The 27593-nt window shown below is 39.3% G+C and overlaps 1 protein-coding gene across 1 annotated transcript; it reads left to right on the top strand.

Moving 5' to 3' along the window:
- On the top strand, positions 1-27120 carry pals1a (protein associated with LIN7 1, MAGUK p55 family member a). Its single transcript, XM_044047717.1, has 17 exons — positions 1-201; positions 13715-14029; positions 14845-15016; positions 15545-15645; positions 16971-17078; positions 17903-17980; positions 18287-18427; positions 18729-18890; positions 19917-19991; positions 20088-20271; positions 20422-20493; positions 21500-21571; positions 21942-22109; positions 22214-22303; positions 23102-23214; positions 23430-23540; positions 24112-27120. Exons 2-17 carry the CDS (start codon positions 13856-13858, stop codon positions 24286-24288), a joined length of 1998 nt encoding a protein of 665 aa, XP_043903652.1. The 5' UTR covers positions 1-201; positions 13715-13855; the 3' UTR covers positions 24289-27120.
- The last annotated feature ends 473 nt before the right edge of the window (positions 27121-27593 follow it).

The following is a 27593-nucleotide window of genomic DNA, read 5'->3' on the forward strand; positions in this document are numbered from 1 at the left end:
GGAGAGGTCTGTGCTGCTCCTGCTGCTGCTGGCTCTAATAAACCAACACACAGGGACTGAGGCTGCCTGTCAGAGTGAAACTGTGAAACAGCCAAATAAAACACGAAAAACACGCGCTTGGATTAAAACTATCACTTGTTGACGAACCGCCAGTTGGATTTAGCAGCTCACGGAGCACCAGGACGGCTCGGGTGGATCAGGGTGAGTGGTCCAGTGTTCGCTCTCTTCTGAAGTGGCTTTGTTATCAACAGGTGCTGCAGGAAGGAGCAACTTAGCTAACTAGCCAGCCGCTAACGTTAGCCTGATAACGAGAAATTAAACGACCCCACACTTTTTCTACAATGTGTGTAGTTCTGTCCGGGGTGGCTGGTTATTAGCTTGGTGTGAATGTTTATATCAAACCAAGGAACTATAGTGAAAATAAAACTACTGAAATTTAAACTAATAGGCTTCATGCCCAGCCACTCCTGGGTCACTTTGGCTAAGCAAAACAGTCATTTTTCTGAGCCAACGTTACCCACGTAGCACCGTTTGTAGTGGTTTTGTCTCTTAACTATTTAGAAAGCTGTATCGAACTCTGAAATAAGCTATTTTTAATGACATGAGCCTTACGTTCTTACGTATTTCAACCAGAAAAATGAATCATCTGTGGTTATACCTTATTATAATATTACGGTCAAGGATACTAGCAATTAAAGGATTCAGATTTACACATGCATATAAAACGTGTATCGTGGGAGCGTTTTGAAAATATGCGTTAGCTGCTGTGTATCCACTGTAATAGTAAAACAACAAGTCACTGCTATGCACAGTCTCATTATCGCTATGATATATATTGGGTTGATGGTTGATTATGTGATGGTAAACAATGATATTGGGAAGAGTAAATTGACACAATTATTGTATGCATTTTACTAAAAACAAATCAGCAACTCTGCAGAGAGACAAGAGTCAAGACAAGGAAAACACAATTAAAGTTAAATAACTCTTTAATTATTATTATTACTATTAATCAGCATGCACATAGGAAAGCTGCAGTAGTACAGAGTATTTAAAGGTGCTGTGCACTAGATCTCAAGGTCATGATGTGTCTCAGGAGGTTAAGGATTGTTGAGAGAATAGCAAGGTTGATGTTTGTCTCGGATACAATAAAAAACAGAGATAGCCACAGTGCAAATGATTAGCAGATTAAAAGTAAAGAAATATAGACATAGAGTTTTAAAGCGAAAGGCAAGTTATCCGTTATCAGTAACAAAGCTCTGACCTGAAAGGCACTCACCTGAAAGTCACCTAATGGCAGTGAATGAGTGTTCAGTGTTAATGCTGTGCCTGTGACTGTCAGCAAAGATTTCATAAGAACTGGTTAGATTCAGACAAGGACTTCAAGAGGAAGGCAAACATAGCAGAGGAAAAGTTAGTGGGATGAAGTGTTTAAGTGCAGTATGTTTGTTTTATCTGCCACTGAACAAGAATTCTAGTCAGGAGTGAGAGGTGATGATGATGACGATGAGGATTAGTGTCTTGAACAAGCTTCAGCCATCATTGTGGTTACAGAACAAAAGTACAGTAGCGTCAGTACTTCTTCAGGGCTGTGTCTTACTCTCAGAAAGACATTTTGCAGTTTATTTTGTCCCAGAGACACAGTATGAATCTAACTGTCAATACTAACCTCTAAGTGAAAGAAGGACATGGCAGCTCACTGCAGTGGTAGAGCGGCTAAAAATTAGAAGAGCACTGTTGAAGTATGGCTTTTAAGGGGGGAAGTAGGAATAGGCTTTTTAATGACAACACCAGTACAACAAACCACAGCATTTGCTGCTGGTACTTGTTAAGCAGGACCTGCTCACATCCTCAAGCAGTTTTAATTCTGAGGTTTTCTGTCCACCTCAGAAGTTGGAGACCTCCTTTCATCGAATAATGGTTTAGAAAGAAAAAGTCTGTAGCTGTAGATTATTTTTAGAAATTCAGCTAAAATTCAACTGCCAGCCAACAAATATAAGGCTAATAGTGTGTGTGTTGAGTGGACATCTGAGAAGTAATGTCACATAACACTGTAAATAATGTTGACTTTCCATATAGCGGCATCTCAAAATGTCATTATTATAGTTACTTGAGAATACGTATGTAACTAATAATTACATTGTTTTCACTGGTATTCCTAATTCAAATCTAGTGTAGTTCCAATTTGTTGATTATGTTCTCGTTTAACCGTGTACTTGTTTGGTCCATAAAATGACGATGCTCTCAAATGTCTGTGTTTTGTCCTCAAACCAAAATTAATCAGTTTATCATGATTTCTTTGTTATGTGGAGCAAAGAAGGGGAAAATCTGAAAACTTATGTGGACAGTCTTTATTTATTTTAGGTAACAGACTGTACAATCATTTTTGGGTCCTGCATTGCCTTGAAAAGCAGCATGTATCATATTGCAAGTTAGCTGAGTGAAATTACTTTATATCTATTTAAATTAATGATAATTTAATAAAACTATTTTAATCATGACAAGGTTAATTCAAAAGTTATGGAATATGTCTTTTGATACATATGGAAGAAATAAATAGCTTGCTGACAGAAGGTACCTTACCTTCAGATATGTCATTGTAGCCTCTGAGCTGCAGGTGCATGCTGTTCATTGGTCTACAGTTGTGTCACATAGTGTTAATAGAACCATAAGTGAACACTCTAATGGTTTGAAAATCTGAATTTACCTGTTAAATGAGCACAACAGCCAGGTATAAGGTCACATCGCTATGGTGACTAGGGTAAGGCTGACTTTTATGGACACAAGCACACAGAGTGAGTAAGTGAAACAGAAAGGCAAGCACAACCAAAATACACAAGTCCTCTGTTCTCTGGAATGCTCTCTCAATCACTCGCTCATTTTCAGTCTTGGTCTCTGACCTGATTTGGACCCAAATTTAGGCTGCATATCAAAATGTGTCACCAAATCAGGGTTAAAATGATGCTGACAGGTACTTTCATTAGAACTGGTATGTCATTGATAAGTCATTGAGACCTAGCTCAGCCAGCTGAAACAAGGTATCTGGATTCCATCTCACTCTGTCTGCCTTATTTTGTCAGACTGCAAAGAAGGACATTGAAAAAAGAAAAACCTGATTCAAATGGTCAGCTCGTCATTGAGCGCTGCAAAAGCCCGATAACAAACCATTCATTTGAATTAGGTGTGTTGGAGCAGGGCAGTGGGTCGCCAGGACCAGGACTGAGAAACACTGGCTAATGTCTATGTACTTAACCATTTATAAAAGAAAACAAGCATTGTTTGTTTAGTTATTTCAAATGCAACAACTAATGCTCACAGTGTGTGATTTTGTGGACAAATATATTTTACAACTGTGTCATTAATTAATTTATCTGTCTCTATCATTACTTTTCTCACTCATGTCGTATGATTTTTTTATAAATTAAACGCTGTTGAAATCTGTCTCTCTCTATTCAGTACATCATAACGGACTGAGTTTAAGTTTGGCTCCAAGCTCCTCCCCTTCTTTTTTTCCTAATTCCTCTGGTATGGTACAAGGTGGTACAGCCCTTTTAAGGAGTGTGTGTGTGTGTGTGTGTGTGTGTGTGTACTGTTAAACACAAGATAAGAATGGGCTCTGCTCCCAATGACATAGACAAAACACACACAGAGACAGTTTGTGGTCGTAATTGTAGCTTTACTGCAGAAATAATGTTGTCACACATTCTTTTTATTAATCTCACTTTCTTCTCATAGTAGAGATTCACTTAGTAATGCTGCTGTTGTCATAGATGAGGACACAGTCGTCTTTTTTGAGACAACTTTATTGGAATTATCAATTGTGCAAAATCTGTGTTCATGACTCAAAATTGGTGAATTTTTAAATCATACACACTATAAGAGTAATGTACAAAGGCTAAAGGAAACCTCTCTAAATCTGTTTATTTAAGCCTAAAAGCCATTTTTCTGAATCAGTAAGGCCTTGAGCAGATTATATGGTTTGTACCATTATCTTTCACCAATCATGACTGTGTGTCTGGGGATTTATAAAATGTAATTTGCTGTTTATTAACTTGATTGTCATTACAACCAGAAATGGCAGGGATAATAACATCATTTTCTGCTGTAGCACAATATAATGCATTTTTCAAATGGCGGTGATGCCATTAGCAATTTAGCTGGTGGGACGATATACATGATTATTATTGTTATAAAACCACTCACAGTAATTGTAATTTTACATTATTGCAATAATTGTGAATGGAAGAAATTTGATGATATTTCAAGTGTGAGTGGCTTGGAAATGCTGTGGAGTTTGCCAAGGGGAAACCAGAAACTTTTTGGTCCTTATTTTGTTTTAGAGCCATTTTATAGTTTAAAGAAATGTTTTACAATTCTTGCAATAAGAAATATCTACTTGTATATGAGACATGCAGTTGATGGAAAAATAACACTATTAAGTCAATTTGCTATACAGTGAGTGCAGCTAACAAAGTTACTCTCGCTGTAGGCTGTTTGTTTTGGTGACCGGCAGTAATATGATTCTACAGTGGCCGCTTTTCTACCATGAGCTACTTTGTTTTATTCATGTTCGCTCCCAAGTATTGAAGTCTATTAAACTACTTTCTTTTATTTAATACACTGATGTACTGCCAGTTTTACGTGTTGCTAGTAAGAGAACAGCAAAGCAGCAAAGAGTCATCCATAGATTCGACATGCCCTTTGACTGTTTTTGGAGGCTGGCCTAAAAAGAATTAAGTACAATTTACCATCTAACAACAACTGGAGAGATTATTTTTAATGTGGGGGAAACAGATAATGCAATATTCATGTATGCATGTATTCCCCCATGAGTTGACTGAATCTGTACTTTTACTGTGGAATACTGCATTTCCAGGCATTTATTTGAGTCCATAGGTCTACTTATTTCTGGCCATAACCCTAATCCCAATAACTAACTGTATGTAAAACATAAAACAGATATGCAGCACATCAGTGATGCAGCCATAACACACTGCATTGTGCATACACATCTAGTTTAGCACAGATCTTACAATCCACTACGCCTGCTCGCGTTGTTGGATGTGGGTTTTGTTTTCATATCCTCAGAAGAAGCCTGTGACTAATGCTGTTCTTTGTAACACCGTGTAAATAAACAAGAACCACACTGAGATAATCCTACTTTAAACATTGAGCTGTCATTCACCTGACACCCTTGAGATGAAATAAAGGAAATAAATAGGACTACACATAATATGTTGCTGCATGGATGTAATTGCCTCATCTATGTTGTTATTTAGTCTAGTAGTCACTGTTGTCTTTATATGTTACTACGCTTTTTCTCTGCAGTCAAGCTACAGAGGGATAAAGCAGGTTTTTTTTCCCACAGTAAACACTGCTCCTGAAACTCCTCATCAGTTGTCAACCGATACTTGCCATGATGTCGCAATAGTCTGCGTTTGCATAATGCACACCTATGCATGGAAGGGGGTGTAAACACACACTGGAAGCAGTTGACTAATCACAATAGAAGAGCACACTGGGCTTTAAAGCGACAAAAGCTAAAACAAATGTTTTGAACACAGGCTGAATAGAGGAGCTGCCTCCATGGACAACATGAAGAAACTTATTCCTAAGCTTAAGAGTGAGGTCCACTCAAACCTTGAATCATGACTCCAATCCCCACACGGGACTAGGGTCAATAATTCCCATATATATTATTTCATCATATGATCTGTGTAAGAACTAGTGTAAGGGATTTTAACTCTGGCATTCATAACGCCTAAATGCCTGTACAATAGTTTTGCCGGGCTTATCTTATCTGGTTTTTCTTTTTACATTAACATTATTCAAAGTGGCACATGTATTTTGAGCACATAGCTCACACAGCCCCTGACTGGACAATTATTTTCATGTGTCTATATAGCAGTGCACGATGAAATACTGCATACCCATGGGGTTTGTCTCCACATATTGGGCCTCTAAATCTTTCTTCATTTTTTTTTTTTGCATGATGGGCTCACATGGGACATGTCACATTCAGCCACCAACTGCCTCCAACTCCATGAACATGATAATGATCACCACATGTGTGCGTATTTGAGTGTACATGGCAAATTAGCATCATTGAAACTCCCAACACCATATGGGACGCTGTTTCCTGCCCCATTTGTTAAGAATTGTTTACACATGAAAATGTAATTCAAAGAATAAAATGAAGAAATTAAAGGTGATGTATGTAATACATGTACAACAGCAACTTTAAGCATTTTAAATGGTTACTACAATTCATAAGATCAATAAGATGCTACAATTCCACCCAGTGTTAAATGTGGTTCATTTTCATGGGTCAGCAACAGGCTTTTCCTTCTGTCCAGGAGAAAAAGATAGTAGGGGCATAAATGGAATATTGATGGAAACATCATGATCTCGACATGTGTAAATATTTTGTGTTCCCCGTGAGTTTTGTCAGCAACGATCACATTGTTGACAAGAAAACCACGGTGTGTAAACTTGCACATGTTATGCACATGTAGCAAAGCACATCTCTCCATGCATCAACAACATAGAGCTACAGTACATGACTCTCTATGACCTGTCCTCTTTTTACAGTTGGTTTCCAATTGACTGTTTATTGTTACATTCAGATTTAAATTTGACAGTATGGCCTTAGTGTAGTACATTGCAAACAAATGATGGACATCACTAATGACACCATGTAGACAATCTAAATGGGAAGTTATCATGACATAAAACCAACGATCCTAGACTAAACAAGACCCATCTGCGCTAAAAGAAAGGGAAAAAAAGATCAAGAATCAAATTGAAGTGTGACCTTAAAATTGAAAATCAAATTGAGTATTTGGAGAATCATGACACCCCTAAAAGATAGTACGGCTCTTATTTATTTAAAATGTATATTTATTTCTGGTGCTTAGCTGCTAGCTGCTCACTCTGCTGGCATCTCATGTTTTGAAGTGTTATGAGCTGCGTTATTGTGTGTGGAGCAACAGATCAAAACAGCCCATAATCGAAAATGTACTCTGTGAATATACCGGTGGGACCATTGTTATCAATGAAGTCAGGGTTTCAGTTGAACCTGTTTGACATCCTGAAACTCTGGTGACACGAGTAGATTGACGTATGTTTTCAAGAATTCACAAAATAATTTTTGGCAGCATCAGCTGTGGAATTAAATGTTTCAAATGTTTGAAAGGTGACAGCGTCAACAGCTGTCAACTGTGAATCGCTCTGCCACTGACATAAAGAGGAAGTTTTATTTTAAAATTGTTTCAAAAACACTTTGCCACAGCAAGGAAGTAAGCTGTATTGTCCCTCACATTATTAGTTTGCTTACTGTAGTTTGCATGGTAACAATTTTAAAAGCCAGTTAGGTAAGCTGTAAAAATATGTGACCTGCACTGTTTTGCAGCATACAGTGTGCTCCCTGTGGCCATTTAGCAGGTACAGTAATACATTTTGAATTCAATTGATTTTGAACTGAATGTATTTATGGGAATTAATGGTAAATTATTGCAATTAACTATATTTTTTGGATAACTTAAAAAGTGTCACGCACAAATACATTTTTTTTTTCTTATAAGCAGACATGACATAATACAACAAAAAACTAACTACCAACTATATTTAAGTTCCCAACCTTCAATTTTGTAAATTTCCAGTTAATTCCCTTTAACTCTCCATGAAAAATGTGCAACCCTTGTCAAGGTTGCAATTTCAATTTCCAGTTGGACTTGATTCAATATTTATTCATTTAGATATAGTTTAGTTTCCATACCAGTTTTCAAGCGACTAATGCTGCTAACTGTAAAAACATTAATGCACTTTGTATTTAATATGACCACACAGGGAAACTGCACAAAACAGTCGTAGTGGATAATTCAAACTGAGCCAAAATATCCAGCCTTGAAAGACTTGAAACAGTGCTTAGTAGTTACCAAGTTTCCCAGGATTTCTGGTTCTACACTACAGATGGCAAAGTAATGAACAAATATGGGGACTCAGCTGTTAGCTTAGCTGCTAGCTCCACTGGAGTTTGGGGGTCATGTGATACTATCACAGCCAAGTCTCACGTGATCGAGACATTCTTGTGAGACTTGTGCAAATGACAAAGGAAATGGAATATATTAAAAGATCTGTCTAAGGATTTTATTAATCCATATTAGGTCTTTCAAAAGAAGATCGATTTGAATCAGAAAACACATTTTTTTTAACCCAGCCCTATAAACGTTTTGTATGCTGCACCAGCTGCTGCAGATGGAATCTGGAGTAACAGAAATGTGTTTTTTATATGGAGTGGGCTGAAAATAGACTCAAAAAGATAAAATGCAGGTGCAACTATTTTTGTAGAGGAGTAAAAACTGTATCACGAGAAATGTTGTTTTCTCAACCGTTTACTGGAAAAGCTTTTTGTTTTCCCCCCACATCTTTGCCTTGAACTGTTAACTCAGTGAGACACGCATGCATACACACATTCATGCATACACAGTAGGGGGTAAGCTGTGGCGACAGATGGTGTTGTGTATGCATTTGTGGTTGGGGGGTCCTTGTTTTAGCCTATAGCTTATCAGTCGTGTGTGTGTTGCTTCAGCAGTGTAAAGTCCATCAGGTCAGCAAAAATATCTTATATTTAACCAATTCACTGGTATGCAGGCGGGAGTCCAGTCAGAAACAGCTGTCCTCATCAGCTAAAGTTCATGCTTTTCTAGTCAAACTGTGTCAAAACCCAACCCCACATCATATTTTCTATCACATCTGCAGGAGATTCAGTCATCTCTGATCTTCAGGGACAGCTTTTAGTATGAGTGTACAGATCATTACTTCTGACAGGTCAAGGATCATTCCAGTTTTTTCCCCCCATCAGTAGAGTAACAGTATTTTAATGAACCTCCTCCACTGCAGTAGGTAAAAGAATGAAAAAAAAAATACTCGGTATAGATTTGTTCAGACTTGATTGCAGCTGGGTATTGATTAAAAAGTTTTGATGCAATATCAATATCTGGACTTTGATATTGGTTCCTAAACAATTATTTTTCAATAGCAGTTTTAGCTGCTACATTAGATTACATCTGTAGGTACCAAAATGTATATGTATTGAATTGATATTAGGTGATACAGAGGAAGTTTTGATGCTCTGTCAGTCCCACAAAACTAAACTATTGAAGTTAGGTAGCTGTTGACTTTATGGATTGTTTAGAAGGTGTAACGATCACTAGCCTACCCAACTCGTGATCATAATGTTAGATTTTTTTCTGCAGGTGATTCAGACTTCAAGTAGCTACTGTCAGGACACTCTCTCCTCCACTCTGCTTCAAGCAGTTGTCAGCCAATGTGTGTTTTGAGGGCAGAACTTTGATGAGAGAGCACACAGGAGAGGGTGTGAAGTATTGGTTGCAGTGTAGCCTGTTATTGTGACCTTTTAAAGACTCCTACTACACTGACATTTTCATTTATTAGTGGCCATCCAAACGTGAAGCATTCAAATTCAAGGTTTGAAGAACACCTGCTGAGGATCCCCTTTAAGAGCTAAAGTAACTTACACATGCATTTGTTTTCTTTTGGGACTTCGCTAAGCCATATAATAAACTGTTATATACCATTTTAATTTTATACTTCATTATGGTCTCCTCCAACAGAGGTTTTCAGTCTTGTTTAGGTACCACCTTATTTTTGCTCTTTTGGGCATACAAATTATGTGCAATAGTATAGTAATAATAATAATAATAGAAAATGTGTATCAGAGAATATTGTCAATGTATTTATTTCTCCTTTATTTAACCAGATAGAAGACCCATTGAGATCAAGTCTCTATCTCTTTCACAAGGGCGACCTGGCCAAGAAAGGCAGCAGCACACATCATATTGATTATATGTGATACGCAGTTTAAGTCTCATGTCATTTTACTGGTAAAATAATGTTCCTAATCAGATTTACTGAGTGTGGAGTGCAGTATTTGAATTGACAAAGAAAAGAAACAGATGTGGAACTGTGATATCAATCTGCTGTTTCAAAGTTAATAGGATACAATTGTTCCCATCATTTGAAGAGTGCAGTAATGCAACACACATTTGATGGCATATGTATACATACACACACACACTCCCTTCCCCCATCTATGGAATTTTGTTCTCAGGGCTGCCTGGCATTCCTCACTGCTGCATCATGGGACCTCTGATTTGTGTGTGTGTGTGCACAGCGCTGCTGGTAAGAGATAGCAGTTATTTTGTCACTCACAGATAAGGCATCCATCTATCTCTTTCTGCTTCCATTCACTTTTACCTTGTTTGACCTCTGTTGTCTTTCCCACCATTTTATCATCCATCCACTCTTCCCTCTTCTCTCCCACCCCCTCTCTTCACTGTACTGTCATTGTGTGTGGGTGAGTGTGTATGGTTGTGTGTGTACATGCATGTGTGCCATTAATAGGGGACAGCTGGTACTAAAAGGGACAAAAACCCATGTCCCCAATTAGTTAAAAGCTAAGTTTGAGGTCAGTGGTTAAGGTGAGACCAAGGCTAGGATTAAGTTTGGGCATATATTCAGTACCAAAGGTTTGTGGGTTTGTTGTGTTGGATTCACACATACACAATGGAGACGTCAACTCCTCGTTCCCTTCAATGTAGTTTGGTGACTCAGCAAAGGACAATACAGTTTGGTGATTGTATTGTCCTTTGCTTTGTTTGCATTGCGTTTGGCAGAAGTTGAGCAATGTTCAACTTTCCAATTGTCAGCCAATCGAATCACGTTTACTGCAAAGCTTAAACACTCCACAGCCCAAACAGGTTCCCAACTTACCCAGACAAGATTGTCACCGATGTTTTAGTCAGACAGAAAAGTGTACCCAACAATTGCTGACGTCACATCACCATCAACATTAGCAACCTTTGTTATGTAGTAAGCCATAAACACTGCTCTGCTAATATCTGATTGCTACCTTCAGCACCAAGCATCAGACCCAGCCACCATTAAACGTCCTTGCAAAATGTATGAGTGAATCCAGCGTTGGTGATTGTGTGTTTAGGGCTGAATTATTTGCCAAAAAAAAACTCTTTAATGGGTCTAAAGCGTGATGGAACATTACCACATGAGATACTGTCGGCGTGTGTGGTGTGTTTCCACCGGCTTGCCTCGCCTCGGCACGGTTAAATTGCGTTTCTACTAGTTTCCAAAAAGACTTAACAATCCTAAACACTTGGGTTAATCTCCAACAATTACCAGTGGAAAAGGGCCAATATTGTTAACTACTCTGTATTCTAATGCAGTGGTTCCCAAAGTGTGGGTTGCAACACCCTCCTGGGCAGTGAGATTACTTGAGTGGGGGACTTGAGTGTTCATAAAAATAAACAAATCCATGAAACCTTTTTTGTTATTAAATGCTTTTCATTAAGCTTTGTATAACAGTAAAATGTTAAGGACTAATTGCTTTGCCAAGTTGCTTTACAAGGAGAACTTTAATGTGCACATTTCCATGACTGAAACCATTAAAAATTGAAGTTTATTAGAGCTATTTCAATCAACGATTTTGATTTGTAAACGATAAGTTGTTCAGCCCATCCCCATTAATTTCTTCCTTGCCTGCCCTCTGTCATCTGTCCCACCATTCTGTCATCACTCTACCCTCTGACCACCTCCCCACATTGTACTCTGTTCATCTGTACTCTGTTGTGTATGTGTGGCAGGGGTACCATCAAGCAGTTGACAATGCTGTTGTCATGGTTATGAGTGTAGAGTGGAGGGGCTTGTATGACATTATTTTCTCTGGACTACTGACTAGAGAAATCTGTAGCGTGAGATAGAGTGAACATACTGTAACATATTGTAACTGAAGAGCAGCCTCAGCTCTTTGATTCCACAAGATGTTAAAAACTCTGAGTATCTGTTCTATGTTTACCTGTCATGAATATATCCTGAAGTTTATGTTCTTGTCTGACAGTAGAGAACCTGATGAGGTATATTGCTGTTGCACACCATCTGCAGAAAGAGATTATTTTCTGCTCACCAGATGTTGCTGAGTGTTTATCAGAGTTACCATAGCCCCTGTCTCTCATCTCCAATCCGACCATTTGTTTTGCTCTGAACTCTCCTGGATCTCCAAGATGTTTCTATTACAGAACCACTGCTGTTCACTGGGTGTTTTTTTTTTTTAACTAAGCCGTTGAGACGGTTTTATTTGGAAAATCCCAGTAGAAGAGTAGTTTTAGAAATACCATAGTTGCAACAAACTGTGAACTGTTATCAGCTAGTCACAGCAGTCATTTGGCCAGTTAAAAAACATCGACGCAAGGGTTTGCAAATTATGTGCATTTACCTTAGCAAATATTTAAAGGATTTAATAGTCAATAGTCATTTAATCATTATTATAAATGATAGAAACTTCTTTTTCATATTTAAAACATATTTTAAGACAATAGACTCTTTCTTGAAAAGCTGCTTGTTTTGATTTTTCAAACTCTTTGATGGTATCGATGTCACCGGGAATCACAGATATCACCTTGAAAGTGGCACCATGGCTGTAGTAGACACACTTTTAAATGTTTGGGGCGATTATTGGGGACAATATTTGTCATTTTATAATAATTGACATTGGCTAATTATTATGTATTAATTGGCCTCAGACACTTGAATGATATATGCTTCCAAGTGACTAAATATTTTTCAGTTAAATTGTTTGATTATGTGTCATTTAATTTCTAGTTTATATATTATTTTAACCCCTTAACCTGAACACAGAGCATTTTTGCTGCTTTTTTCCAATACTATGTTAAAGCGTATATACAGAAGCTATAAGAATGTGCAATATGGAGTGTCTTGTATCCTGTCTTGTATCAAAAATACAATATATACATTATGCCACAGTTTTTATGAACCAAAATAAAAGAAAAACTGTTGAGACGAAAAAATGCATTTTGTAAAACATGAAAATGTGACCTATAAAAACACATCCATTTAAGGAGTTGTGTATTATTCCCATCGCAATTTACCAAGGGTGCGCCTGTGGCATGGATCTGTGCCGTAGTGAGCACTAAGGGTTCATTTAAGATGTATAACTGCACTGTAGTGCAAACACAATATGCAGTTTTCGACCATCAATATTGTTCAATGAAGGTTTATGTTGAGCAATTTCATGAATTATTTGTAATTGTCAGAGTTGTTTTATCAGATGGAGGAAAAAACTATCGCCATTAGCAATACGCCACGTTGTTTTCTACAGCTCGGCTTTGGTCATAGACACTGTCTCCTGCCTGGGTCATGCCACCACGTATCACCATGCACGGTGCAGCTTCCTCTTGCTTTACATTTATTTACCTGCATACCAAATTCTTCTTCTACTAACCACTCCAGTACTTCGGTTGACGCGTGCCTCCCAAAGGTATAAAATGTATAAAATCTGGAGGAATTGCACATAAATGGACATTGTTGTTAAGTATGGAATACATTTAAAATGTGTCTATATCTACATGGTAATCTAGAGACTGAAGGTTAGTCATTAACCTCCCCAATAAAGTATCAGTCACTCACTTTGCCTAGAACTAGAACAAATGAGATTTTAAACATTAGTAGCAAGTTTAGCAGTTCAGGAAGCATTGGGAGGTTCTTCAGTGAACATGCCTGCGTAATGACTACATGAAATCCTCCTGCTCCTTTTGCAGGACTTTTGAGATGCACAACAGTTTCACTCAACCTCAACCTCATCATTTTCTTTCTCTCTCCACAGGTAAAGGTATCATGGCTGCCCCGTTCACCGAGCTACCCTCCTAGACTTCCTTGATATAAACAGGCGTACCTGAACACCCCTGAAATCCACACAAACACACACACTTTCAAACTTTGGTGTGTGTTTGTGTGTGAGGGAGGAATGACAACCTCCCATTTGAACGGCCATGTTGCTGGGGAGGGAGGAGGAGGAGATGAAGAGCTGAGAGGAGGCCAGCAGCACCGGGAAATGGCCGTCGACTGTCCGGGAGAGTTAGGCGGTCGCATGATACCGCTCCGGAGATCGGCACAGTTAGAGAGGATACGACAACACCAGGTATACGCACACACATACACAGACAGAGAAAGACATATACATTAAAATAATAATTTAAATATGATGTATTGTTTCATCATTTTTAGTGACACCTTTACATTTATTCCTATGGTCATATTAACAAACCCTAAATATCATGTAAATGCTTTACTAAGCACATGCAACATGCTGTACAAATGTGTGCCACAGCAGTCATGTAAACAGGACATGGTGAGTCAGGGAATGTGTCTTCCAAACTGTTAGGGTATTGTGTTTTTTAAATGGTTGGTTAAAGCTTGGTGGAAAATGCATCTGCACACTTGTTGTTTAAAGAAGTGGAATGGACTATATGCACAGAGTCTCACTTACAACTTCCACTAAACATAGTCAGTATACATTGTCTTTTATAGTCGTTGCTGTGTCTGTAAATCCTCGAGGTTGTGATATCGGTATTGCATTGAATATACAGTATAAAAGTGGTATGGAGCTAATATACAACTCAGAGGTTCTTATACCAAAGCATATTCATTGTTAGCTTCACTTCCACTGCAATAAAGTTTGCAGGGAAACATTTTGGTTTAAATCCAGTTCTTTTATGACATTTGAATTGTATGTTTAAACATCTGCATTTGTTATAATTCCCTGTTTAGTCACTGTTTCAGGTTCAATGCACCTTAAACAATGAAAGAGACAAACTCGGAGGATGTGTGGTGTGTGAAAGGTCACAGAAAATCAAATGAAGAGACTTAAAAATGTATATGCTGTCCGTTTTTTTTTAATTAAATTTTTTTTTTCTGTGAAAGTATAGTTTGAAATCATGTTTGTCTGTGTTTTAGGAGGACTTACGGCGTAGAAGAGATGAGGAAGATCGTCAGCTGGACCTGAACGCCTCCCTCAGACTCAGGAAGCTCTCCCAGAATCCCCACATCGGCATCGACAACCCGACATTCCTCGAAGATGCATACATATCACAGCAGCCATCACTCGGCAGCCAGCACTCACTGCTAGGTACAACATCCACACACGTAAACAGTGGTACCTCCAGATCATGTCAGTTAAGATCTCAGAAAGGAAAGAATAAAGAGGAAGATCATTTTAAAAAGCAGTGGATGAAGGAGAGAGGACAGAAAGGGTAGAGTGAAAATAAAGGATGGAAGGAGAAAACTTGAAGTCAAAGGAATGTAAAGAAGACTTTTCTGCTGTCAGGGAGGGAATTCCTCAGGGAGGGAGAGGATGGCAAGAGAGGCTCTTGAGAGCAACTTAATTAAAACTTTGCCAGGGGTGGTATGTTTACACACTCGCATAATCACAAAAACAGGAACACACACTGAAGAACTTGAGTCTTAACCAAGGAAATGAGATGCTCACTTACACACACATGGTCTGAAGCAAGGACAAGCAGACTGTCTCCTGCCATCCTTTTCTAATCATTCGATATATTAGTTACCTTTTCACATCACCGTCTCTTGTGTTAGAAATGAAGATTTGTTATACTGTTCCTCTACACTGACGTGAACATGTGTGTGTTTCTTGCAGAGTTGGAGGAATTATTGCTGTCACTGAAGCAGGTCCGGGGCTGCCTGTCTGACCAGCAGAGTCAGAATGACATAGAGCTGGTTCTTGCACTATTAAACAAGGTAATATTCAGGGCATTAGATGGGAAGAGCCTTAGGTGAATATATAATTGTGGTATTTTTCAATACTTTCTGACCTATACGGTCTGAAAGTATTTCCAGAGATGGAGCAGTGTCATCACTGCCGACTGAGCTGGAACATCCATGGCAACAAAGGCCTCACTGAACTCTTACAGCTGGAGGGAAGGCTTCATTTTGGGAGAAGAAGGGTGGAGACCACATTCAGATAATATTTGTGGAATTGAAACTTCTTTTTTTTTGCCAGTATAAGATTGTTTTAAGTTCTGTGTTTTTCAAAGTTTCTCACTGTTCCTAGTAAACTGTCAGCAACATTTTTTTGTTTTGGCTTCTGAGGAATAATTCCTACTCTTGGGGTCTACATTTCTTTTCGCCCATAACTTCTAATCTATTTCTCACCTCAAATGCAGGAATGGCCATAAAACTGTTGCCGTTTGTGTGGTTTTCTTGCAGTCGCTGTTGTTTGTTGGACTTTCTATCTTGTAAAAGATGACAGATAACTTTACAAATTAACTAAAGGCTGTCAAGTTGCTTCTATCTTAAACCCAGTGCACAAAATAATGTTTGGCTGCAATAGCCAATCAAACATATGTTATACTACACACTCCTGTTAGATAACGTTATATACTCTTTACAACTATTACTGATTGTTTATGAGCAGTATCAGCTGATACCCTGCCAACACCAATTGTTTACTTTGATTTTTTCTTTTGTTTGTATTGTTAGAGCAGGCATTATAGCAGTCTGGTATTAAAAGCTTGTGTAACTGCTATGTTGTTTTGCCCCTAGTTGGCAGGATAATCTAGTCTGTAAATGCTGTTAAACTGCCTTTGAAATGTATAGAAAAGCCAAGAAATTGTATTTATTCTATTAGTAGCATGTTTTTAACTTTACATTACATGTTCACAATATTCCAAGTGACAATTCACTGTCATGTCACACACACATTAAGTTAAGTATTTTGATTAGTAGGATGGAAGTTGTTGGAGCCATATTATGAATTAAATGAAAGAAAATCTGGATCATGCAGTGTTATGTGTTGATTTTAAGTGATAGAATGGAATATTAAAAAAGGAAATCTTGTCATAATAGTATAGTATATGGTTCACTGAGTACAGTTAGGTTAGAAGATGGAAGGCTTTATAATTGAACTTACAAAATATCAAGTATAGAACTCCAGTAGCTGACATCACACAACCAAGCTATTAGCCATTTCACATTGTAAGTGCTGGTTTAGAGGCAGAAGAATGTGGATGTGATTTTGAGTGGATTCTGATTTCCTGCTTTGTTTTTTTTCTTTATCCTTTTAGTCTGACTTCCAGTCAGCGCTGAAGATACATAATGCTGTGGCCACCAGCATGCACCGACCCTCTCCTCCATACCCTCACACACACCAGGCACTTCAGCTGGCCATGGAGGTAACACACCGCTATCCAAACTGAATTCATTTCAAATGATTCTCTTATGTCATGACTTAGCGATCCTGGTTGCCCCATGTTGATCTGAGGCTTCTCTGCATACACACAAACATGCGTGCACACTTCCACAAACGCACACATCAGCAGTCTGGGTTTAGTGAGTGTATAATAATGTGGTGAGGACAGAGCAGCTCTGTTCCACGGCCGTTACGATCAGACACAATGGACACAAAAATGCTTGACAATTATGATTTAGCTGAAACTTAGTTTGAACCCAAAGTGATGCAACAATAAAAGACTGATTGTACATGTGACTACCATTGCACCACGTTGCACCATGTTGATCATAACCAGATTGAGTCAAGGCAATACCCAGTTCTCTAATACTGTCAGTGCTGCAATTATTTTGCTGCTACAGTGTTGGCTTGCTGTTAGAAATATTCATGGCTCATTTCAGTGGAATCTCATTAGCGACCAGCACATTATTTCTGCTCTGTGTTGGTATTTCCACCCCCTGCCCTGCATTTGGCTTAAAAAAAAAAAAGAGAAAAGTTCACACAGTACTCTGAAACACGCTCCTTTGTCATTGTTCATGAAGTGAAAACCTGGTGAAATCAGCCGTAGTGGGCGAACGAAAACGCACTTAAAATGTCTCTCATGTATTGGCTTATTAACTGTTTCATAAATAGTGTATTCAGACTTGTTTCTTTGTTTCCCATCGCCCATTGGCAAATTGTCCGACTGCCTGACTCAGTCGAGCTATGGCCGCAGCTCGACTAAGCTGTGCTTGTTAACATCGTGAGTGACGTTGTTCTGTGTTTCAGGTCAGAAATCTCATCCAGTCAAGTCAGAACAAAGAGGGACTCGAACTCCACAGCCTGCTGACAGACACACACCTCCAGGTAGACACACACTCAAAGCAGCAGGAGCAGGAAAAGAAAAGTATACTGTAGTGCCATGGAGCTGTGCTGTGAAGAAGAGTGCAGTCCTGCTGCTAGCTTGTTGTACACTGTGGCTTCTGTTGAAAACAGTCATAAATTAACTTTTTATGACTAAATCTGCCTCCTGTGAAATGTCTGTTGCTGAATTTGGTTGGCCTATTTATGCCACTGTATGTTGACGTTGGTTACAGTGGTTGTACTTGGCCTAAATATTTTTTCAGGCGGTAAATGGTATAAAACTTGGTATTTTGTGTTTGTGTGTTACAGTCGTTGCTGTTGGCCCATGACAGTATAGCAGAGATTGAAATGCAGCCCGAACCACTGCCTGTAGAAGGAGAGACGTTGACCCAGTGGGGAGGAGAGACTGTCAAGATAGTTCGCATAGAGAAGGCTCAGGATGTACCACTGGTAAGACATTCACTCACTCAATAAGGCTGCTCATGTTTCCACGAATCCCAGAAAATGTCATCAAAATCTTTTACTTTTTAATTTATGCTGCTCACATACAGGCAAACAGCCAAAACCATAACGGCCTTCGTCAAGATAATACCACATGGTGGTTCTTCTGTGCCATTCTTTTTCCTCTGTAGCTTATTTGTTTTTGTTCTTTTCACCATAATTAACACCGTGCAAATGCCACAGTAGTACAATCATGCCAGTGTTTTCCATCATCTCACTCTGTTTTCCCCCCTGTGTGTGTCATCTGCAGGGAGCAACTGTGCGTAATGAAATGGACAGTGTTGTCATCAGTCGTATTGTCCGAGGTGGAGCAGCTGAACGAAGTGGACTCTTGTCGGAGGGAGATGAAATTTTGGAGATAAATGGCATCGAGATTAGAGGGAAAGATGTCAACCAAGTCTTTGACATTCTTGTAAGCATATCCATATTTAATGTTTTTATTCATCCACTTCTGCTGTGATTTTAAGTAATTATGTTACAACTGAATAAAGTTATTTCTAGATGAATATAATCGGCCACAGTAAACAAAAGTGTAGGCCTACTATAAGCAAAATATTTTCTTTTTGGCACTTCTGTCATTAATTATTGGGTAATATGCATGTCGTGTCCTGTTTTATACTGAGTCAATTTATATTTCTAATCTCTGATGTGTTGTGGGACATAATTCTCTACCACAGCTCTTCATCCAGTGTCTGCCATATTACCGCATCACCATTATAACTGAGCAGTCTGTAAAAGACAGAAGTTCAAATAGTCCATAAATCAAACTTCCTATTACTGCCATTATATGAATAATGACAACCACACACTGATTTTCTACTCTACTCACTATTTCAAATGTCTGTGGCCAAGGGGAAAGGGAACTTGACTTGTAACCGGAGGGTCGCCGGTTCAAATCCCCACCCGGCCAGAAAGGGCTGGGGTACCCCTGAGCAAGGTACCCAACCCCCAATGCTCCCCGGGCGCCACTCAGTGTGGCAGCCCACTGCTCCTAATTCTAGGATGGGTCAAAATGCAGAGGAATACTTTCCCTAAGGGGATTAATAAAAAAAAAAACTAAACTAATTTCATTGTAGAGCTGTGTGAAAAGCCTATAGAGCAGGGACATGGGATGCACGTTCAAGTTGTCACTTGAGCTGAGCAGTTTTTTTTGGGGGGGTGGGATATCTAATTAGAATCTTTCTTCCAATGGGCAGTTCAATAGTCACTTTTGTTATAGATTTAAAATGTGATGAAGCATTACCACATGAGATACCGTCAAAATATTAACTTCCCCCGTCAAGGATGAGAACTGAATTATGATATGAATTGCTTCACATACTCTATGTACACTGATAGTTGAGTGTAATACTGGGTCAGAAGGTATGTCACAAATTACAGCCTTTGTTATTTGCTAAATGTGTTGTTTGAAAAATGTGTGTGTGTGTGTGTGTGTCAGGCGGACATGCATGGCCTCCTGACCTTTGTGCTGATTCCCAGCAATCAGAACAAATCTTCCATCAAAGAGTCTGTGGTGAGTGTTGAGTCATTACTATCAATAGAATTTAACGCCTTTGTTTGGCACAGGCTGTTTATTTTCTATTTCTGTTTTGCCTGTTTTCTTACCTAGGTCCATGTGAAGGCACACTTTGACTACGACCCCTCAGATGACCCCTACGTGCCGTGCAGAGAGCTGGGTCTGTCCTTCCAGAAAGGAGATATTCTCCACATTATCAGCCAGGCAGATCCCAACTGGTGGCAGGCCTTTAGGGACGGAGATGAAGATAACCAGCCACTAGCTGGACTGGTACCAGGTAGTTACTGCCTCCGTGGCTGGAACCTTTTTTAATGTCTCATATTTTTTTGGTGGAGCCGGTGAAAAATGTTTAGTCATGTTTTTTGGAACAGTGGTTGGTGGTTAGCCGAGGCACTCCACTGTGTGAAGATTATTCTTTTTTCCACAGGCAAGAGTTTTCAACAGCAGAGAGAAGCAATGAAACAGACCATAGAAGAAGACAAGGAGCCTGAGAAGCCTGGTCAGTTCCTCCTCCTTTCACAAGTACAACCTCATTACAGTAAAAATGTAATGTAAATATCAGTGCACACGTTGTTCATTGTGCACAAATGTTTATTGGTGACCTGTTTTCAATTTAACTTACACGTCAGTCTCCATTTCAGAACCTAGTGTGTGTTTTCCCCACTTCACACTCAAAAGTACTACTACTGAAGTTTTAGTTTCAAATCTGGCAGCTGTGGCTCAGGAGGTCGTGGTCATCTACTAATCACATGTCTGTGGGAAAGAGTGCAAAGAGCAAAGAGTGTTGTGATCTCAAATATATGTCACGTCTGTTTGCAAGGACTAAATAACGATGTTGGGGCTTTTAACCAGTCTTCGTAGACAGATATGACTGTTGTCACTGTGGTTGCGTGTATCAGTGTGTGAGTCAGGTCACATGACTGCAGAGTCAGGAGAGGCTGAGCTGCTACTAACTAACTGAAGAAGCCTCTTGGTTGAGAGGTGGAACATCTTCAAGAAAGTGACATGTTACATGAATCAGTCTTCCACAACATTGCCTTGGTACCAGAGTCTGGCTGTTCCTCACTTAGTTTTCAGCCTCCTTCACAGCTGTTTCTGTTCTGAGTTTAATCCTACATATAAAAATGATGACCTGTCTGGCATAACTGGTTAATCATACACTTGACTGTAATCCTAAAAAATCCCGACTTCCAGAAAGACAAAGCAAATGCTGGTCACAGCAAGCTACTTTGAATTTTGTATAATGATAAGACATGGCAGGCAGACATGTGTGTCTCCTGGAGGCAGCACTTGTTTTATTACGTTGGTGTGTCTGTGCAGTGATTTTTGCTGTCCTGTATACACTGCAGAGTGTATGTTTAATTACATATTAATTGTATATCCAGTAAATTGTCCATGTAATTGTATATGGTCTGTATACAATTCTTTACATTTACAGGGTGAGTGGATGAAATATTTTCAGTGCAGTAAGCTCTGAAACTTAAAGTGGTGTTTTTCATTCACAGGGAAGCTGTGGTGTGCAAAGAAGAACAAGAGGAAGAGAAAGAAGCTGCTATACAACACTCACAGGAATGATGGTACGACCTGTCTGTCTGTTGTCTTTCAAATGGAACGTTGTGGGTTTGATTACCGGCTCCTCTAGTCTACATGCCAATGTGTCCTTGGGCAAGACACTTCACCCCCCACGTGAATGTGCATGAAAGATGTATGGTAGAAAAATGCACTGCACACTAGTTTGAGTGGTCATCGAGACGAGAATATCACTATATTAATACAAACCATTTAAATGTGTATGCAAGTACAAGTAAGAATATCAGGGAGGTGTGTATTCTGTTTTTAGAAGTAGCCCGCTCATATTTCTACAACTGTAACCTCTACTTCATATGTCAATCACAACTTTTCTTTTTGAACAGTCCTAACTTAATTCTGTTTTCTCCTTTGGTCCAGATTTTGATAATGAGGAGATTCTCACCTATGAGGAAATGGCACTGTACCACCAGCCAGCCAACAGGAAGCGGCCTATCGCACTGATTGGTCCGACCAACTGTGGACAGGGAGAACTCAGGCAGAGGCTGCTCAACAACCAACCGGAGCGCTTCGCTGGGGCTGTACCTCGTAAGACACACACACACACACACACACACACACACGAAATACCGACACTTTCTTCCATGTATTTGTGGATCAACAAAGTGCATGTGTGTGTGTGTGTGTTGCAGACACCACGCGTAGCCGTCGTGACGGTGAGCTGAGCGGTCGAGACTATCACTTTGTGTCTCGTCAGACCTTTGAGGCCGAACTGGCAGCTGGTAAGAATTCACTTTTTGACCTGCTTCAGTTATCGTCATCCTTCTTTTTTTTTTTTATTGCTGAAACTACTTTAGCTAGAATGTGCAAGGGATAGTTCAGTTCAGATAGTTTTTTAAACTTTGGTGAGGTGCTGTGGCTGTTACTGAGCTGTGTGCGCCCCCTGCTGGCCCCTGAGCCCAGAACTCGCATAAGACTTGGCACGATTGCTTTGATCAAAGTCCATAGAGAAAATCAGTGATTTTATGCCACTGCACACAGGAGTTGTCAATCCCCTGCTGCCTCCCTCAGTAAGTTTAAATGTGTTATTTTGTGACTTTTTGTGTTTAAAATCCTTCATTTGGATTTTCCTCAGCCATATAAACTTACCAAACAAAGCAGCAGTGCACCAGCAGCTCTTGCGTCCCCATGAGTTAAAAATACAGATTTTTCTCAATGAACTTTGGTGAAGGAGAGTGAATGGTTCACAAATGTCACTTTCCATAACTTTATCCACTCTCTTGCTGATTGTTGTACACTACTATTGTACAGATGTGTAATATGTAAAGGAGCATACAACAACAATGCAGCAAAACAGTTGCACAATTTAAAATGTCTTCAGATTTCATTTACATTTACTCATGTTTTATGACAAAGGAAAGGTTCTTTTACAAGGTAATTTGACCTCAAGGATAAGACTGAATGTAAACTTTTGTTTGTTTACAACAATGGAGTCTATACTACTGTAATGGGCAGATGTAATTGTCTTACATCATTAAATCAGATATTTGTCTGACTGTGTCTTTTGTGTTCTTACCCAGGAAAGCTGATTGAATCTGGCGACTTTGAGAAGAACCTGTATGGGACCAGTACAGACTCAGTGAGGCAGGTCATCAACACTGGAAAAATCTGTGTGCTCTGTCTGCACACACAGGTTAGTACACAATGATGTAATGTAACAATGGAATCACACTTTGATACTGTAGAGGGAGCATTCTTAATCAAGTTTTTATATTTATAACAACGTTCACATTCCAAACAAAATAACTGCCTTATTTTACTCCAATAGACATTATTCTCACTTAAAAACTTTTACTCAAGTACTCAAGTTCTGTGTGTGTGTGTGTGTGTGTGTTTGTCGTTCTACAGGCTCTCAAAGTGCTGAGGAGTTCAGATTTGAAGCCTTACATCATCTTCATAGCTCCACCCTCCCAGGAAAGACTCCGAGCCATGTTGGCTAAAGAGAACAAGAACCCCAAGGTTACTAAGTGTTTACACTCAGTCACTCAGTACGATTGCATGCACAGTTAAGCCGAGCTGACCCATAGTCCTTTGCTGCACGTCGTCCCCCACTCACACTTCACGGTCTTGTCCAATAAAAGCAAAAAAGCCCAAAAATTATCTTTAAATTTGAGCTTAACTATGCCATTCAATTGGACTACTGCCCTGGTCTCCAGTGTGAGCACTGGTCCGTTTCATACTTGGTTTCCTCACTTTCGTCCACAGAGATTACCCACAATCCACATTGTAATTAATTCCACTAGTTTCCCTCACTTTTGCCAAATAAAAAAATATTTTTCCAGCAATATAATGCCTGTATCTCAGGGTCTTTATCAGTGGAAGGGACTGGCATCTACTCATAACCATGACTATTCCACCCATGGGTCACATGAACACACCAGAACCATTTTCTGGCCGACTTGCAGTTGGATCGACATGTTTACATTCAAAATGAAAATGTACTGACTGCCAAATACTACTGGTATTTACATTTATGAAGAGTTTGCCTCACTAATGTGTGAGTGTGTGTTTGTGTGTGTTTTGCATGCAGCCGGAGGAGCTGCGGGACATCATAGAGAAAGCCCGGGAGATGGAGCAGAGCTGCGGTCACATGTTTGACTCGGTCATCGTCAACATGGACCAGGACAAAGCCTACAATGAGCTGCTACGACTCATCAACAAACTGGACACTGAACCTCAGTGGGTGCCCTGCTCCTGGCTGCGTTGAACACACACACACACACACACACACACACACACACACACACACAGAGCCCAAGGAGCCCATTTCTACACATTTAACAAACTGGACCCTGAATTACTAGTGTGATTTTTACAGTGTGCTGTTATATATAACATGATATTAGGGCTGATGTTCGGAAAAACCTGCTGGGATTTTGAGAATAAAGTTGAACAATATTGCTATTATTATATAATTATTATTATTATTATTATTATTGGAATTTAGTTCAATTAATTTTACATGAAAACGTCATTGCATTCCAGTATTATTGTTATAATATTACAAGTATATTATGAGAATACTAAGTGTCATAATACAAACATTGTAATTTTACAAGACTAGGTCATTATAATCTGAGATAAGACATGAGGTTATTTATTGAATGCAGGGGCATTATAACAGAGCAGATAATTCCCAGGGGCCCCAAGCAAAGACCTGCACTAAAGTCCAGATATTTTCCTAAAATTGTCCAGAGGGACCGACCGCACATGAGAAAGCAAACGCCTGCCTGCAAAAGCTGCTCTGGACTCTTCTAGAATTTCCTCTGCCACCATCTTAGTCCAATGGATATTTACAGCATTTTAATGTCTGACATTCTTCTACTGTTATGAACATGTCTGTGGGTTGAAAACCATTTTCCGACATCAACTCCAGAGAGTGTCGGGATCCAGTTTTCCAGACATTTTCAACAGAAACTATAATTTTTAAGAGAACCCACACCTATATATTATATGCTAATAACAGGGCATTTGATAAGTATATTCTAATCATAACTTACCAGAAGCATTTCTTGGTAATATTATAGCTACATTTCTTAACGTAATACTGCAACTGTAATTATGACATGCAACAGGCAACTTTCATTACTGTTAGTTGTTCAATGTTGTAAAAATGACACTCAGTACTTTTCCTCTGAGCTGGTGTTGTGTCCTAAAAAGCCTCCTTTGTTTTGCTTACAGCAGTGCTGGTGTTTTTAATGCAGGGGAGCAAATTATGGCACAACACCAGCTCTGAGGGTGTTCTCAACACCACTGGGGAGATAGTGAAGGAGAAGATGTATATGTGCACTGTGGAGGTAAACATTTGTTCTCGCAGTGTTATTATACTGAAAAGCTGCCGTAATGATGTGCACTGCATCATAATTGAGCTTGAGTAACTGACATCCAAGAATAGTTGGGGTTTTCTTTATGACAAAGCAGCAGGAGAAAAACGACACTAAGCTTATGGTGGATGAATATAAACATAGATGATGTCACCAAACGATATCGATTTCAGCTTCAAACAACAAATGGCTACTTTATTTTGCAGTTTTAGGACATTTACTTTGGAAATTAGTCATGAAACTAAAACATAATTGTGTTTTTACTTTCAAAGTAACTTTTTTTTTGGTTATATTTTTAAGAAATTTGCGACTATAAAATGCAGATATTATTATTTTCTCCTCATTAATCAGCAACTTCGTTCCTGTAAGGTTCTTTTCTCATGGAATTACTTGTAATTCCAACTCATTTGAACAGTTTTTCTCAACATTGGCCCTAATTCTTGTACTGTTAAGAATAGACACTCTACAGTCATTCAACATCAATGAGAATATATCGACCTGTTGGCACTGGTTTATATAGAATGTAAAGAAGTTGTTATTGATTGTCCTGAAAGGGAAAAATATTTCAGTTATACTGATCTTGGATGGTGCCTGATTTTTCACTCGTGACTTTGTTATGGTTCAGATCTCTGTCGCCGCCATCGCAGTTTTCGTGTCTTTCAAATTCTTTTAGCAGTCGCTGTTTTACCTCACCTGTTTGTTGTTGTTTTTTTTAAATACATCCTTTGACTTTATCCTGTGATCATTTAAATTATGTTAGATTATGATTCTTAGTACAGATGATTGTTGTAAACCTCTTTGGTTCAGGCCATGAAATGTGCACAGTCACAGCTGGAAAACAAAAATACCCCACACACACACACACACACACACACAGTAGCTGACATCTAATTTAAATGAACTTTTTGAGCCACTACATTTAATGCAGCGTGAACACACACACACACACACACATCCTGTATGAACACACCACAGCAGTTCATTAATCTGCTGACCTCTTGTACGCGGCCTGGAACTGCAGCCTTCTGGACCCTGACTAACTAACTGACTGACCTGTCGCTGGTGGAAACACTATAGTAATAAACACTAAATGAACAGACACAGCACTTGATATCACTTTTTTTTTTTTACTGGCATTTACTTTTCTGCCTGTTTTTTTATTTTTTCTGACTGACCAATGACAGACTACCATGTCAGCTGACCTGTGTGATGACATTAAAGTAGACATCTGAGCCTGAGCCTCGAGGGGCAAGTGGGTGAAGGAAAGTTGTAGTTTAGAGTTGTGTACCTGATCGGCAAAGTATGTTGAACTTAATATCTATTTAGTGTGTGTGTGTGTGTGAGAGAGAGAGAGAGAGAGAGTGTGTGTGGGCCTGTCTGTAAAGACAGTGAAGTATTATAATGATCTGAAGTAGACCTGACACCTTATCACTGTTATCACTGTGTAGAGCATTTATATATTTGTATTATGTAATGCTTAAAAAGATAGAATTCCCACAATGCACCAATAGAATTGCAGGCTTCGTCCCCTCTTTGCCTTCCTGTCATTGGTCCAGTAGGAAGAGGCGGGGCAGGTAGGAACCTGTATTGAATGTAAAAATTAGTTGTTCCTGTGTATCAGACATCACATCCTCCCGAGAAAATCAGCTTTTTGTATGATTATTCGCAATGAATAAATAATAGATGATTGATATTAAAAAAAACAAAAAACAGAATGACCTTGTGTTTTTGTTTAAGATTTCTTTCTTGAGTTCCAGCTTTTCCCACAGCAGATATCACAAAGAAAATAGTCCTAACAGTCCCGTGGGAGGAGGACTGGGAAGAAGCGGCAGATCGAAAGAAGACCAAATACCATCAACTGGAACTGGTCCAGGACAGCCGGGAGAAAGTGGCTGTGTCTGTTCACAGGGGAAGTGGAATGCCGTGGATTCCCAGTCCAATCTGCTTGGAACCTGCTGAGGAAAGTAGAGTGAGGGGCAGCGAGAGGAAAACAGCTGCCTAAAGGCTTGGGATAGAAGCAGCAGAAAGAGCCTGTTGTTGGCTGGAAGCCTGCAGGAGAGGGAGAGTGGCTTGTTCACCACTGCCCACCCATCAACTGGAGAGTGTTGTGGTCTGGGTCGAAACACTCAGTCAAGGTTGGACACCACCTGATGACCTCTGTTTTAGTCTCCAGAGTTACTTCATGCTT

Source organism: Solea senegalensis, linkage group LG16, assembly GCF_019176455.1.
Source record: "Solea senegalensis isolate Sse05_10M linkage group LG16, IFAPA_SoseM_1, whole genome shotgun sequence".
NCBI lineage: Eukaryota > Metazoa > Chordata > Actinopteri > Pleuronectiformes > Soleidae > Solea > Solea senegalensis.